Below are 17294 nucleotides of genomic sequence, written 5' to 3'. Positions count from 1 at the left end.
ATTGCTAAGTAAGTGCCACTTGATGACCCCTTCCATTACTTTATTGATGATTGAGAGTAGACTGATAGGACGGTAATTGGCTGGGTTGGATTTGTCCTGCTTTTTGTGTACAGGACATACCTGGGCAATTTTCCACATAGCCGGGTCAATGCTATTGTTGTAGCTGTACTGGAACAGCATGTTTTGTAAAAGGGAAATCATGTTTAACCAATTTATTGAAGGAGTCACATATGCTGTGGTTAAAGGGGAACAGGTGGATGCACTGTACTCAGATTTCCAGAAGGCATTTGTTAAAGTGCCACTAAAGATTATTGCAGAAAATAAAAGCTCATGGTGTAGGGGGTAACATATTGGCAACGATAGAAGGTTGGCTAGCTAACAGGAAGCAGAGAGTTGGCATAAATGGGTCTTTTTCTGGTTGGCAGGATGTGGCGAGTGGTGTGCCACAGGGATCAGTGCTGGGGCCTCAACTTTTTACAATTTATATAAATGACTTGGATGAAGGGACCACAGGAATGGTTGCTAAGTTTTCTGACGACATAAAGGTAAGTAGGAAAGTAAAGTGTAAAGAGGATTTAAGGAGGCTACAAAGTGACATAGATAAGGTTAAGTGAGTGGGCAAAGATCTGGCAAATGGAGTATGATGTGGGCAAATGTGACATCATTCATTTTGGCAGGAAGAATAAAAAAGAAGCTTATTATCTAAATGATGAGAGATTGCAAACTCTGAGATGCAGAGAGATCTGGGTGTCCTAGTGCATGAATCACAGAAGGTTAGTATGCAGGTAATTAGGAAAGCTAATAGAATGTTATAATTTATTGTGAGGAGAATTGGTTACAAAAGTAGGGAAGTTATGCTTCAGTTGTACAAGGCATTGTTGAGACCACATCTGGAGTATTGTGTACAGTACTGGTCTCCTTGTTTAAAGAAAGATGTAAATGCGTTAGAAGCAGTTCAGAGAAAGTTTACTAGACTAATACCAGGAATGGGCAGGTTGCCTTATGAGGAAAGGCTGAACAGGTTAGGCTCGTATCCACTGGAATTTAGAAGAGTAAGAGGCGACTTAATTGAAACTTTTACGATCCTTGACAGGATGGATGTGGAGAGGATGTTTCCTCTTGAGGAAGAATCTAGAACTGGGGGTCACTATTTAAACATAAGAGGTCGCTCATTTAAGACAGAGATGAGGAGACATTTTTTCTCTGAGGGTTGTGTGTCTTTGGAACTCCCTTCCTCAAAAGGCGATGGAAGCAGAGTCTTTGAATATTTTTAAGGCAGAACTTGATAGATTCTTGATTAACAAGGGGGTGAAAGGTTATTGGGGGTAGGCAGGAATGTGGGGTTGAGGTTACATTCAGATCAGCCATGATCTTATTGAATGGTGGAGCAGGATCGAGGAGCTGAGCGGTCTACTCCTGCTCCTAATTCATATGTTCGTATGCTTGTCCCTGCTGTTACCTGGGCACCACCACTGTTGAAACCTCTGGACTGAACTTCTCCAATATTCTTGTCAGACCCCTGAGCTCCACCTTGCACAAACTGCAATTGATCCAAAACAGCCCATTGTATTCTGTCACACTATCTTCCATGTTCACCTTTATCCTCTCATTCCCTGACCCCATCCTCAGAATGTAGCTGATGGTGGCAAGGTCACAAATAATGCATGCCCTAATTGCCCTGAGAAAGTTCTGGTGGGCCTTCTCGAATCACTGAAATCCTCGTGCTGATAATGCTCTCACAATGTAGTTGGGTAGGGAATTGGAGAATATTGATCTGCAACAATGAAAGAATACAGTCTTTGGCCAAATCAGGATGGTATGTGACTTGGATGTAATGGTGTTCCCAAAACTTGGCACTAGAGGTTGCAGGGCTGGAAGATGCTGTGAAATAAGGTTGGTGAGATACTGCAGTGCATTCTTTAGATGATATGTACTGCAGCCAGTATGCTGCTGCTGGAGAAGTAATGGGGGTGCCAAGCAAGCTTACTGCTGTGTGCTGAATTGTGTCAAGTTTCTTCAGTGTTGTTACAAATGTATCCATACAGAACGGGTTTGGGTAAGCCATAACTGCACTGACTTGAATTTAGTGCAGAGCTTTTGAGGTACCTGGAGATGACCCTCTTGTTGCAGAGTGTCCAGTCTCTCCTGCTTGTGTAGCCACCTTGTTCATACGGCTGGTCAAATTAAGCTTATGGTCAGTGGTGACTCCCCCCTTCTGGTTAAAGATAATCATTGCCTGGCATTTAAGTGGGGCAAATTGTAGCTGATACTTGTGATCCCAAGCCTACTTGGTGTCCAAAATCTGCTGTATCATGCTGTAAAATCTGCTTCATTGAGAAATGAGTTGAATTGTCAGTGGAAATCCTCAGTGCTGACTACTGAGTCAAGATCGTTGACGAAGGAGCTGAGGGGTCTTGTGCCAAAGATTCCTGTAATGATGTCCTGGCAATGCGAAGTATGGCATCAAACAACAGTGACCATCTTTGTTTGTGCCAAGTGTGACTGCAGCTATTGGATTGTTTTCCCAATGACTCCCATCATCCTCAGTTTCACTTGGGCTCATTGGTGCCATGACAGCAGGGCAGTTACTCCCTTCAACCTTTCCACATCTCATTGCTGTTTGTGGGATGTTGTCATCTGCAAATTGGCTGTCATGTTTTCAACCTTACAACAACTAGCGGCAGCATCAGCTGGCCATCAATTCAAGGATGACTTCTATTCAGGTTGGCGAGTTTCTGCCATGGATCTTCGTGTGACTGAACAGGCTGATTTCTCACCTCGCAGAGCTTTAGGCACATGGGGCAGGATTTCGCATGAGGTAGTGGCATCTGGAGTGCAGGATTTGCTTCCTTTTCCTTCCTCCTCTGTTGCTTCTCTGCCTCATGATTAGGGCATGATGTAGTTTGAAAAACAAGTTGTTGCCATTTTGAGAGATTAATAGCACACTCCTCCCAGTCATTAATGCCAATGCTGCCGTGCTTCAGGGAGAGCTTCGGAGTGTCATTGAAGTGTTTTCTTGTCCTCCCCGGAACTTTGGGCATTTGAGAGTTGAAAAAACAGGAACTGGCAGGCGAGATGCTTTTTTGGTCATCTGGACACACTATCTAGTCCATCAAAGTGGACTTTGCAGAAGTTTTGCCTGAATGCTAGTGGAGCTGACTTCAAGAAGGACACTCATGTTTGTTCAACAGTCCTCTCATTGAATCCAGAGGATGCGGCAGAGGCATTACTGATAGAATTTCTCTAGCACTCTTATGTAACTACACTTCAACAGTAAATAGTGGCTGTTTAGCATTTTGGAAGTCCTAAAGTCGTAAATGATGCGACATAAATGCAAGACTTTCTTTACTTTTTACACACTCTGTTTTTCCAGCTCTGATACCCTTGCACTCCCTGTCCATTTTCTGCTCCACCTTTGGTGGCAAACCTTTCAATTGTCTTGTTCCTAAGCCTTTGCAACATCCTGTCCTATCTTCAAAAGTTTCTTCGAAACCTATTACTTTGAATATGCTGAGCTGGATTAAATGCTAAGGATGGGCTCCCCGCAATCCAACGTAAATGTCGCTAAGAGCCTGCCTCCGCTTGGCTGGCTCACTCCGCATCCATTTTTCCCCCAATCAGCCTTTTATTGTTATGAGATGAGACCACCACCCCTTTCCAGGAGGAAGTCCTGCATTGTGGAACTGCCTGCTAATCGGAGGCTTGCAGCTCTGTGGTACTGTACTGGCAGCGCCACCAGGAGAGGTGGCCAATGCATGCACTGCAGCTAGGCCAAGGAGGAGGCGATCAGCAATTGACTCGGACTTCCTGCGATCTCTGGTAGGCCCTGTGAGAATGGTAGGAGGGGCATGGTGGACAGGTTGCGGGGGATTGGGACGGACTTAATGGGGAGGGAAAACTGTAGTGGGGGTGCCTCCGATTAGCACTGGGGCTCAGGAAAGGAGACACTCCCCACCCTTACTGGCCAGCAGCCCAGAGCCCCTTCGGGCTGTACATTGACACAGGCCTCTCCTGTCGTCCATTAAAATCTGAGTGGCAATGGGATGAGGCCATTAATTGTCCAGTTAAGGGCCTCAATTGGGCCTCAAGCAGGGAGCCCACCTGACTCTTCCCCCACAGTATGTAAAATCTTGGCAGAGGCAGATGCAGGGTGGTGGCAGTGGGCTGTCAATGGCACAGTGCCCTGTTTTGTAATGTTATTATTACACACATTACTGAGACACGTTTAGGTTTACTGAATAACATACTAAAGTATCTATTTAAAATGAGCACCAATTGCCTAACAGCTACCTGCAGCACACTGTATGTTGTTTATATGTTTAATATCCTGTATATAATTTACAAAAATAGTAACCCATTATTCCCTTGCCTGCTTGACAAGGATATTGGATTTCGACTGCGCTCTCTGCGAACCATCCTGGAACAGGAAGTGCTTCTGCAGGAGGATATGGAGCTGATTGAGTTACTTGACCCCAACATCCTGCGATCAACACAGGCCCAGCAACAGGAAAATGGCTACCTGCCAGCCCAATGGTTATGGGGAACTCCTAATATTTGGTATGCTTCCTATAATACTTCTCTTGCACTTTCTAACAGTTCTTCATTTAAAATAAAGCAACTTTATATATCAAATATCCATAAAAGTAAAGCTTTTGCAAGTACAAATAATGTGTTCTATTTGGGGCAGGCCCTAATTTAGGGGTCACACATGAGATTCTTCAGCCACTTAGAATATCTGAGGTGGTTTCCTGCTGCCTTCCTCCTGGATTTTATCTCTTAGGTGAACTATAACCAAGGCTGAAGAGACACGCCTATCCTTGACAATTGGGAGCTACCTACACCCATCAAGTACCAGCACTGGACATCACCCCATTATTTGGAGCTGTGCTCTGGTCTCTATTCACCTGGGCTGTTTGAAATGGGAACCCTAAATCAGAGGCAGGAGCACCTCCCCTAAGCTGCTGGTCACCCAGTTCAGAGGTGAGCACAAGCAGGATTTAGTGACTAGTAGCCTCCACTCACTGGGGCAGTCTAGAGCGGGTTTCGAACCCTTCACCTCTGACTCAGAGACAGCGATGTTACCACTAAGCTAAAGGCTCACTCCACATAAAATAAGGCATGGTTTTATAAAGTTTATTTTGTAGCTATTAATGGAGGGGAACTATAAGCTATTTTCTATACAAAGCACTCTCTGTTATTAGAAAAAAAATATAGGATATGTTCTGATTTTTATACAATTTTCTCAGTTTCATGGAGATCCACCATTTTGACCCCCTGATCCCAGGCTCCTCTAGTGCTCTTGAAAGGACCATGCTTGTCCCAGCATGGTCCCATTAGAGGGAGCTGTCATTTGGTCAGCCTGGCAACGAAGTCATATGAACAGGGTCAAAAATAAGCTCATCTTCTCAGATAATTATTTTTCTCTTCTAAATCCAGAGATTATTCCTTGTTGAGATGGTCCTCATCTAGCATTTCCTTAGCTTTTCAAATATTTGCTTTCTCAGTATTGCACCCAGTAATGTGTTAATGAAGAATGCCAGTTGAATGGGAAATTACATCATTTTAGTTAGCGGTTGAAAATTATAGATTAATAATGAATCATTTATTGCCTGCAGATTTTCTCAAAAATGCAGATGCTGTGAAACTCTGCACCATCACTTGGACTCTGAGGAATAGGTGATTTAAATGTCCATCCTATCCTTTAAATCAGATGTTGACCGAAAGTCACATCTCCAGTGATTCATGTTGATGTTAAAGACCCCCTGGCACTATTTGTTGAAGAGTAGGCAGTTCTTTCACTTTCCTTGCATTTCATCCTGCCCAGCTCCACCTCAATCCCCTCTCTGGGCCTGCCACTGTCATGGCCCCAGGTTTAATTTTCAATTTATAAACTTTCATTTGCAAATCTGTTTCCCACACTAATACCCCAAGGCATCCCTGCGACCACCATCGGGCACCCATTCTCTCTGGTGGTCACCACTTGGTATTGCCAACCCTCCTACTTCCAACTTTGAAAGGGACATGTTTCTCCTGCACCCTATTCTGAACAGTGTCTCCCCACTAGTCGCACTCTGAACAGTGTTCCATTGCCCCAGGCTCAGAAAAGTTGTTTCTATTTTATTTCATACTTATAGAATCTGCCACCTTGTATTTTTTATTTGCACTATTTATTTCCTGTCCCTTTTTCTATCCTCGCCCCGCTTCTTACAAAGGTATTGACTCCTGTGGAATAAAATTCCATTGGTCAGCAGCTCTCCAAGCTTGAACCTAATGGCCGTTCTTCATGTATGAGCTTAGATGGCAACCATGGAGAGGTTATGCAACCTTGGGAGATATGGAAACTAACCTGACCCTGCCCATGTCCTGATGTGCAGTTTCTGATGGATCACTTGATAGCTGTCAGCACTAGTAAACTAGTAAATTCAGGCTGAATTTATTTTTTTCTCCCTTCATTGTTTAGGGATATTTAAGACCAATGGTAGCACCATAACTGCTGCCCTAATTGTGATCAGCTAATTCACTATAGGGCAGGAATTGAACTTTAGACTTTCTGGCTTGCATGGCTTAGTACTAGGCCATGAGGTAAGTCAATCCCACTGCATTACATAGAATATACATAACAGAAACAGGCCATTCAGCCCAGTTGCTCTCTGCTGGTGTTTATTGCTTCAAATGAGTGTCCTCCAACTCTAATTACCTCTTTTTATCCTGCCTCATATCCTCTCCATTTTCAGTCCCTCATGACTGCATCAAAAATGCCGTTAAATGCATTCGTGCCACCTGCTTCAACAACTCCATATGGCACCAATCTTGTAAAGAAATTCCTCCTAAATTCTTTATTTGATCTGGTGTTTATCTTGTACTTTTGCCCCTTTGTTCTGAAGTATGAATTTTATTTGCCTGTGTGCCACTGTTTTTTTAATATTCTGAATTGACCAGAATACAAACTACTGCATGTGCTAATTGCAGTATTTAGGATGTGTGGCAAAAGTGCTGAAAACAAAGGTTTGTAAATTTGTAAAATTAGTTTTGTCATAACAGTAACTTTTTCCAGAGGGTTTTGACAGAGAGCGAATACTTTTGAAATACATTATTACTAAAAATAAGCTGAGAGCTGAGCAGCTTCAGTTAAGAGAACCCCTTCATGTCAAATGCTACTGTCTGTGTGAGAAACATCAGCCAGTGAGATTGTAAGTTTGCTTGTAGGCTTGTGAGGATAAACTGAGTATTATTTTCCAAACCTCTTCATTGTGATATATCTATCTTTTGCATGCCATCCCTTGTTGACCAAACTAGAATCATAGAATTGAAGGAACTTAAGTACAGAAAAGTCATAAAGTCAGAGGTCTACAGCACAGAAAAAGGCCCTTCTGCACTGGTTAAGCAAGTATCTAACTATTCTAATCCCATTTTCCAGCACTAGCCTTGTATGCCATGGCATCGCAAGTGCACATCTAAATACTTCTTAATTGTTAAAAGGGCCCGCAATTCCATGCTGGTGCTAGCTCCACATGAGCCATTTACTCCAACCCCAATTTCCCCTGCTATTTCACTGTAACTTTTCGTTTTCAAGCAGTTACTTTCTTCCAGAATGGATTCAGTAGTCACTTGTGTAGTACATTGCATATATTCTACTACATGTGAAAGTTTAATCTAATCTTTCCCCTTTATGAGCGTAAGAAAAAGGAGCAGGAGTAGACCACTTGGCCCATTGAGCCTGCTCCGCCATTCAATATGATCATGGCTGATCTTGGACTTCAGCACCATTTTCCTGCCTGCACCCCATATCCCTTAATACCCCGAGAGACCAAAAAATCTGTCTATCCCAGCCTTAAATGTATTCAACAATGGGGAAACAACTCTCTAGGGTAGAGAATTCCGAAGGTTCACAATCCATTGAGTAAAGAAATTCCTCTGCATCTTAGTCCGAAATGATCGGCCCCTTATCCTAAGATTGTAACCCTGTGTTTTAGACTCCCTGAACAACAGAAACAATCTCTGTGTCCACCCTATCAAGTCCCTTCTGAATTTTATAACTTTCAGTGAGATTGCCTCTCATTCTTCTAAGCTGCAGAGAATATAAGCCCAGTTTACTCAGCCTCTCATCATAGGTCAATCCCTTCATCCGAGGGACCAATTTAGTGAACTTTCACTGTACTGCCTCCAATGCAAGTATATAATTTCATAAATGTGGAAAAGTATTCCAGGTGCAGTCTCACCAAAACCCTGTACAACTGTACCAAGACTACTTTATTCATGTACTCCAATCCCCTTGCTATAAAGGCCAACATGCCAATTGCCTTCCTAATTGCTGCACCTACATGTTAACTTTCTGCGGTCCTTGTACAAGCACAGCCAAGTTTCTTTGATCATCAACGTTTATAAATTTCTCACCTTTTAAAAAATACTCTGTTTCCTTTGACAGCCAAAATGAATAACTTCACACTTCCCTATATTATATTCCATCTGCCATCTTGTTCACCACTCACCTAACCTGTCTCTATCTCTTTGCAGCCTCTATGTGTCCTCCCCACTGCTTACCTTTCCACCTTGTTTGGTATCATCAGCAAACCTAGATACGTTACTCTCTGTCTCTTCATCTAAGTCATCAGTATAGATTGTAAATAGCTGAGACCCCAGCACTGATCCTTTCAGCACTCCAATATTCACTGCCTGCCAACTTGAAAAAACCCTGTTTATGCCCACTCTCTGTTTTCTATCTGTTAACCAATCCACTATCCATGTTAATAAAGTACCCTCAACTCCTATGCCCTTATTTTACCCGTTAACCTTTTAAGTGGCACTTTATCAAATGCCTTTTGGAAATCCACATATACTCCATCTACTGGTTCCCCTTTATCTACCTTATATCTTAAAAAAAGCTCTAATAAATTTGTCAAGCAAGATTTCCCTTGTTCTTTGGCCCAACTTGCTCCTTGATACAACTTCTTCAACTAGTGAAAATAATTGTCTCCATCCCATTCAAAAGTTTTAACATTTCTACTAGACATCCCTTAACTTTCTCTGCCCCAGTGTATCCAGTCTTTTCTGTTCCTCATCAGAGTTTTCCCTCTTATCCCTGGTATCTGAGGAATCGAGAATATACTTTTTCCATGGTTGCAGTACCCTCACTTAACCAGCGTTTTGTACACATTCAACAACTTCTTGCTTTTGAATACAATTCCCCAAGTATAACAATCTCCTTGCGGGTTATCATTGACCAGAAACTGAACTGGGTCAGCCATATAAATACCATGGCTATAAGACCAGGTCAGAGCCTGGAAATTCAGCATCGAGTAGCTTGTTTCCTGACTCCTCAAAGCCTGTCAACCATCTATAGGGTGCAAGTCAAGAGTGTGATGGAATAATCTCCACTTGTCTGGATGAATGCAGACCAACAACATTCAAGAATCTCAACACCATGCAGGACAAAGCAGCCCACTTAATTGGCATCCCATCCAGCACCTTCAACACTCACTCCCTCCACCACCGACACACAGTGGCAGCAGTGTGGACCATCTGCAAGATGCACTGCAGCAACTTGCCAAAGATCCTTCAGCAGCAGCTTCCAAACCCGTGACCTGTACCACTGAGAAGGACAAGGGCAGCAGATACATGAGAACACCACCACCTGCATGTTCCCCTCCAAGCCACTCACCATTCTGACTTGGAAATATATCACAGTTCCTTCACTGTCGCTGGGTCAAAATCCTGGAACTGTCTCCCTAACAGCACTGTGGGTGTACCTACACCACAGGGACTGCAGCGGTTCAAGAAGGCAGCTCACCACCACCTTCTCGAGGGCAATTAGGGATGGGCAATAAATGCTGGCCTAGCCAGCGATGCCCACATCCCGTGAAAGCCCAGAGCCTCAATTTTTTCAGTTGTAATCCCTCAAAGATCTCTGAATCTGCGCTCCTGAATCTCTCTCTTCCTCAAATTCACTGAGAATGCTACATTTATAAGTGGTTAAGCAGAGTATGACAGTGTGTATCTGAATAGTTCAGACTTAGTATGTGTACAGGGTTCAAACCTGATCTGTACTGAATTTTCTGATTTACGTCAGAGATATTGCAGTTGGTCTCAGTGTGCTGAGTAATGTAGGCAGAGCTCGTGCTTCCCCCGGTCGCTGAACTGTATGGATGTTGGGTAAAGTCGAGATTGTTTCAACCATGCTGCTTCTGGACCTGTGGATGACTTGTCTAATTAAAGCCTACATCTTTGAGGGTTCGATGATCTGGTGTTTCCTTTGGCTTGATGTCAAGGTTTGTTTGATTATGTCCCTGTGAGCACCTCAAGATATTTCATCACGTTAAAAGGTACTATATGAACGCAAGCTGTTATCAACATTGCCTAAGAAGAATGACTACTTGAGCAAATTATCATAAAGGGGTCAACATCCCAAGGAGTCGTCGATATCTTCAAGAGAAGGTGAGGAGAGAAAAGTGATCGGGGAGAAAAAAATAATGCTGTCTTATAGTGATGGAAAATAGGTAAGTCCTTAACGGAGGCCAAAATTGATGAGTGTTTTAGGATATTTACTTTGGTTCCATTTTATTGCTCTTGTATCTTGCAGAACTGTATGGGGAAACTTGCAGAGTACTAAGTTTGTGTTTCTTCTTGCATATTAGGGATGTTTCAGTATTCGCTGTCTTTGCGAGTGTCTTGATCGCGACCTCAAACCTCAGTGATGCTGTCCCTTGGGTCATAGTTGGAATGGGCCTGTTCGGGCTCAGTCTTTATATGGTTTTCAGAAGCTTCAGTTTATGGAGAACAGCAAAGCTCCAGCAATCCATGAGAAAATGCAGCATATGTCTGGAAAATATAGTGACGAATAGCCATGCCTTCGCCAGTCTTGTGCGAAAATCCCTCCGACAAATTCAGGAGACAGAAGTCATTTCGAGAGGGTTCACGTTGTAAGTTGTTTTATATAAATATTGCTTTTTTATTTCAGTATCTACAGCAATTGAAGTTAGTTTATTTTTCAGTTCATTTTTGTTCTGCTGTGTAAAGTTCCATAATCTGTTGAAAATAGTGTCATTTTGTTAGATTAAAATGTTGTAATTGTAAACAAATGAGGGGTAGTAAGAATAATATACAGAGCATGTAGATACAGAGAACTGTCACGGAATGAAATGGAATTTTCACTTGATTAATAAACCTGCATGCCTTCTGTGGTCTGGAGAAGTGCTTTACATCATATTGCCAAAAGAAAACAAGATCACAATGCTAGCTAATGATTAAGTTAAAGCAACACATAGAGCTCTGAATATTGCCTGTCAGGGGCATCTTGGTTGGCTTCCTGCCACATGCTGAAATAATTTCCTGTAATAAACGACATCATCTTCAACCAATCCAATGTATGGCTGTGTGAGGTAACTTCATACTAAAGTCCCCAAGCACTCCGGTTATCAGCATGAAATTGCCTGATAAAACCAATTGAGAAGAGGAAACAACTATTATTTGAATTATATTTGAATAGACTTTCTTGAACATCTTTTCTCACCATTTTATTTGATATTTTGTTTCATGCTTTGCCTACCCTGAATAACATCTTTATTCATATACCTTCATTGTTTTGCAAATCTTAGCTGTGCTTAGAGTTAAATCGATATTTTCGTGTATGATGCAAATGCGCTTTAGGAGCTACAAAACCTTATCCTTTTATTCATACATTTAAAATAAAAATTACTTTAATAATGAGTTTCAGTAAAGAATTATATAGGGAGTTTGATCTTTTTCTCTACAATTCTTTATTCATCCAATGGTATTGTTCAAGAAAGGAATCTCAAACTGTGCTTTAATTATAACTAGCTTTACAAAGAGATCTGTGCAATATTTAGAGCCAATTGTTTGTTTACCAGGGTGACTGCTGCATGTCCTGCCAGTAAGCTGGGGAGCTCCTGGCAACAGCAAGGTCAGCAGCTAATTGGCCTTCGGAAGGCAGTGTACAGATCACTGAGATGTACCTATCGAGCTTCTCGAGTCGCTACCTGCCAGATGCTGAAATCATATCCTTTTGTTATGAATGTCCTCACAAGGCAGTCCAGAAGTATTCTATGTTTCCAAATTGTATTGATAAATTTAAAGCATAGATTCAGGAGTAGGTCAATTAGCTCCTCAAGCCTGAACTGCTATCCAATGAAATCATTGAACTGTGTCTTAACTGCATCCATTTGCCTTCACTCCATGTCCTTTTATACCATTGTCTAGCAAAAATCTATTGATCACAGATTTAAAATTCTTAATTGAACTAGCAGCCACTGCTTTTAGTGGGAAGGAGTGTTTTGTAACTGCTCTTCTGAATGACCTGGTTCTGATTTTTAAGTTTAAATCCCCTTATCCTAGATTCCCAAATAGTTTTTTTCTCTCTATCTGATCTGTTATTTACCTTCAAAATCCAAAGGAGCTCAATCAAATCAGCCTTAACCATCTATATTTCAGGGAATGCAAGTTTAGTTTATGTAATCCCTCTACTTAATGTAACGCTGAAAAAAGAGTGCAACTGTATTTTAAAACTATGTTTGTGTATTGCTGATTAATTGACATGTACTCTATGGAAAAACGAGTATGTCCAGACATTGCATCATTTTTTGAATAAACAAAGCATGGAGGACAATCCTGTCCCTGCTGTATTTGCCACGGTAACGCCTCGACCAATCAGAGATAACTTGCCAACCAATCATAACCCTTTTTCTCATGCATTATAAAATGTTGTTCCCTTAGAAATTTGGTATTCTTGCATCTGTCTAATGAGTGCAAGACGAAAACCTTCGACAGCATGTCTCTGTTTCAACAATACTCAAGTCCTGTATTATCAAAACTATGTTTCTTAATCTCATTAAGACTGGCTAATGCAGGTTAACAATGTCCCACCAAATGAAATGAAAAATCATGTTAATTAAAATTAGCTGATAACAGCAAAACATTTGCAAATAAATGGAATTGAGGTATCTTGAATAGTGAGACCCATTACACACAGGGCAGGATTTTTCACTGGGCAGGTGGGGGCAGGCAGGAGCGGTCGGGAAGCCAACCACTGGCTGTGATCGGCGCCAGACCACAATTTCACACTGGTGGGCCAATTGAGGCCTGCCCAGCAACAAAACACACGCTCTTCAGTGCTCAGTGCTGCCTGTGGGAGCTCTGGAAAAGCTCTCTGAGGCAGATGAAGAGTTTTGAAAATTAAAAATGAAGAATTTTAAATGTTAAAGAACGTCCCCACATGTGATGCTGTCACATGAGCAGGGACATGTTAGAAATTAGGATGAAATTTTTTTTTAAATGACAAATCGAAACCTAATCTCACTGGTGAATGAGGTTTCGCAAAAAATGCAACGGCTGCTTGCCCTTTGCACTGCCCGCCCACCATAAGGTTGGATGCGCAGCGAAAAATTTAATTCAATTAAATTTCTAATGGTTGCTGACTCCCGTGCACACCCACCAACCAAATTATCGCATGTCATTTTACGCTCGAGCACTCAGCAAGAAATTCCGCCCACAATTTCTTTTTAAATTATTTTCTACTCAAGATGTGGGTGACACTGGCAAACCCACATTTATTGGCTATCGTAGTTGCCCTGAAAGTGATGGAGTGGCGGGAAGGCCTTCTTTTTGAACTGTGCACACCTTTAGCAGGCTGTGACAGTTTCCCGAACCCAGTAGCATCAGATATAAAAGACACCACATAGATGATAAATCCTAATCCAATTCTTCCTGTCAGACTTTCAACTCTATTCTCACAATGTTGTTAAGTCGGCAATGCCAGGATTTTGACACAGCGATGACGTTGTTTAGAACTAAAGCTACAGTTATTCCCACCAAGAGTTACAGTACTGGCCTTAAAGATTGTAAGGAATCAAAAATCTAACAGGAAGAATTGTATTGGAATTTACCATTTGTGCCTGAAGTTTTATATTTGATATCATTGGGCTGGGTAAAGATTGTACTCAAACTGACCCAATTATATTGTCACTTCTAATGGTCATTGCAAATGTAATACAGCGCTACTAAAGTTTACTATTGAGTCTTAACTTACTTGGAAGACCTCAAGGACATGACAGAAAATTCAGGGTGCTAGAACCACTTTACTTAACTACATCTAACACCCTACCTTTAGATAATTCTATATTAATAAAGTTCACTATTCAAGATAGCAGCATGGCCTTGGCAGAGTTCTTATTGCGTGAGTGCGCTTTAAAGTTAAGTCTAACTTGGACTAGTAGTTATAAAAGATGCAACCTTATTCATGCAGTAGCAGATCAGTTGGAGTGTCCAAATTTTCATTGGGCAAAATTTTTATCTCAGCAGGCAGGCACGCACCCAACCCGCTTGAGCATAAAATGATGCACATTGATGTCAGGCAGGCATCCCATCGTCAACGTGCAGTCGTGCGATATTTCAGTCTGCAGGTGCACATGAGAATTAGCAGCCCGCCCGCCAACAATTAAAAGGCCTGTTAAGGCCATTAAAGTCGTAATTAACTTACATTTTTCGCTGCTTGTTGAGCCTTATGGTTGGCGGACAGGCAAAAAAGCCAAACGGCCTTTGCCCTTTTCAGGAAAAGTTTCCAACATCAAATAAAAATAAAATTGTAATTAATTTATTTAATTAATTTTATTTAATTTATTTAATAACATGTCCCTGCTCATGTGACAGAGTCACATGAGGGGACATGTTTTATAACATTTTTAAGATTTTATTTTGAAAACTGTTCATCTCCCTGAGGCAGATCTGTGCCTCAGAAAGATGTTCAAGCGCGGACTTGTGCATATGCGGGAAGTTCGCACTCGCCCTCCCCCCCTTCACACAGGCAGCGCTGTCGCTCATGTTTCATGCTGGGCAGGCCTTAACTGGCCCGCCAGCATGAAATCGCGGTCCAGCCCCAAGCACCGGGCAGCGGTCGGCTTCCCAACTGCCCCCACCAAGCCCGCCCGACAAGGGCAAAATTCTGCCCATTGATTTTGCTATGCAGATTTGAGTTTAGTTTTGCAATACACTGTCTGCCCGCTGGAACTCTTCATTTTCTTAACATCTTCTTCATCTTAAAGTCTTGTTCAACTCCAGGATTTTCTCAAAATTTAGGTGGCCAGTGTTAAGCTCAAGTTTCACAATTTTAGCCATAGGCAATTGAACTATTTGTAGCAAATAAATTGTCTGCAATCAGAGGAGGTTCACTCGACTGATCCTTGGGATGAAGAGGTTGTCTCACGAGGGAAGGTTGGACCTTGCTGATTGAGAGGTGATCTTAATGAAACATATAAGATTCTGAGGGGACTTGACAGGGTGGATGCTGAAAGGATGTTTCCCCATGTGGGAGAGACTAGAACTAGGGGACACAGTTTAAAAATAAGGGGTCTCCTATTTAAGACGGAGATGAGAAGAAATTTTTTCTCTTAAAGGATCATGAATCTTCGGAACTGTCTTTCCCAGAAGGAGTGGAGGCAGGGTCAGTGAATATTTTTAAGGCAGAGGTAGATAGATTCTTGATTAACAAGCGAGTCAAAGGTTATTGGGGGTAGGCGGAACGTGGAGTTGACGCCACAATTGGATCAGCCATGATCTTATTGAATGGGGAGAGCAGGCTTGAAGGACCGAATGACCCACTCCTGCTCCTAATTCGTATGTTCAAATGTATCAATTGGAAACAATGATTCAGCTTGAAAAGAAATGCCTCCAAAATTGTGGATGCTGTATTAATTAGTATATTGCATAATAAAAATAGCTAATTTTTTTCCCCCATTTCAAAGATTTTACCACACTGTTATCGGCAGCTATACCAGGAGAAGTAACCCCATTTCTTTATACCTTATTGGAATTAAAGAAAACCCACCAGAAACTCTGTGTATCATATGTGCTGGTATTTGTCTAAATTTTAATATTGTGACTGGAAGACTAAAGGAAAATAAATCCTTTTGCCTATCTCTGAGCTAGTTTAATAGCTCCTAAAAAGTCCAACTGTAGTGTTCACATAACATATACACTCATTTTATGCTGTTACCAATTACAAAACTAACTGGTTTGTTACTTTGCATATTCATCTTCCTTGAGAGTAGAATTTCTATTATACTGCAGTACCAATTTTAACTGAATTGATTTGAAGTAATTAACTCTCTAATTCACTCATCATTTGAGTGCCAAGTACTGCAGATGCTGGACATCTGAAATAAAAACAGCAAATGCTGGAGGAAAGATCGTCAACCTGAAACTTCAACTCTCTTTCTCTCCGTAGATGCTACCAGACCCGCTAAGTTTTTCCAGCTGTTTCTGTTTTTATTTCAACATTTGAGCTACACCTTACAGACTAAAATTGGGAGTCTTTTAATATGGAAACAAAGAAAATCAGCTTCTCAGAAATCATGGGCTTTAAAGCCACATATTCCTCCAGTTTCATTAGCCAGTTACTGACTATAGAAGGGTAAAAAAACCAGGCTCTTTTCTGTTTTAGAAGTAATTTTGCTCCATGAGTGCTACAAAAAAATGCAGATGTGATATTTGTCCTGAAGCCTTGTGCTCTGGCTTAGTAATTATGGCCTAAAACTGTTGTCTGTTCTTTTTGACCCTTGTGCCAATGTGTTTAAAAACTGAAAATGTTTGTGCAGAGTGTAGCCTCACTGTGATGTCAGTTATCAGCTCATTTCACTTTACATTATAATCCAACGGTCTAAAGTCACATAGTGTCTGATTATTTGCCAACGCTTATTATACTTAAACGTTCTTCAAAGCAAGTGCCACACGTAAATCGGTCTAAATGGCCCAAGTCAGAATATGTTGCTTTGATTTGTTCGTTTACTCTGGTAAGACGTAAATATGGTTTAGAGAATGCACTGTTGCGTGCATGAGCCTGGCAATGACTTCTTGTTATGATGCCTTAATTATTATTAAACCTATCCTCTTAACTCTGAAATTGATAACGTGACCAATTACCTTTCCGCAATCCCATTAAAGGAGCTTGGCATGGGACTTGGCGAGGAGGCTGTATCTGATGAGGAGGTTCAGGAGCTGACTGATGGTTACAGTCTCAGGCCCTTAAAGGTGTGGAACATTGCAGCGCAAGATTGAAAAGGGATTTTGTACTTAACCAAAGTAAAACATTTAGAAATTAATGTTTATTAATCTTAATATAATATGCATTTTAGGAAAATTTATCTAAGTACATGAGGGAGAAAGGAATGTACTGATGAGATTAGATTAAGTAAGTCAGGAGGCAGTAGATGATGCTAGTAGTTTTCCTGTGCTGTAAGCACTTTGTAATATGTAGATATATCTTCCAATCAAAGGTTCATGAAAGCAGT

At 41.4% G+C, this 17294-nt stretch overlaps 1 protein-coding gene across 2 annotated transcripts in view; it reads left to right on the top strand.

Moving 5' to 3' along the window:
• The window catches only part of vezt (vezatin, adherens junctions transmembrane protein), an 81891-nt gene that overhangs the window by 50466 nt on the left and 14131 nt on the right, over positions 1 to 17294 (top strand). For both annotated transcript variants that reach the window (XM_041202865.1, XM_041202866.1), the window contains exons 4-7: positions 4382 to 4557; positions 10632 to 10916; positions 11865 to 12011; positions 16887 to 17034. In XM_041202865.1, the coding sequence (XP_041058799.1) occupies positions 4382 to 4557; positions 10632 to 10916; positions 11865 to 12011; positions 16887 to 17034 (756 nt within the window). The remainder of the gene's footprint in view (positions 1 to 4381; positions 4558 to 10631; positions 10917 to 11864; positions 12012 to 16886; positions 17035 to 17294) is intronic.

Source organism: Carcharodon carcharias, chromosome 13, assembly GCF_017639515.1.
Source record: "Carcharodon carcharias isolate sCarCar2 chromosome 13, sCarCar2.pri, whole genome shotgun sequence".
In the NCBI taxonomy this organism is placed as follows: domain Eukaryota; kingdom Metazoa; phylum Chordata; class Chondrichthyes; order Lamniformes; family Lamnidae; genus Carcharodon; species Carcharodon carcharias.
The sequence above is the reverse complement of the archived record's forward strand: the minus strand, read 5'-3'. Positions and strand labels throughout refer to the sequence as shown.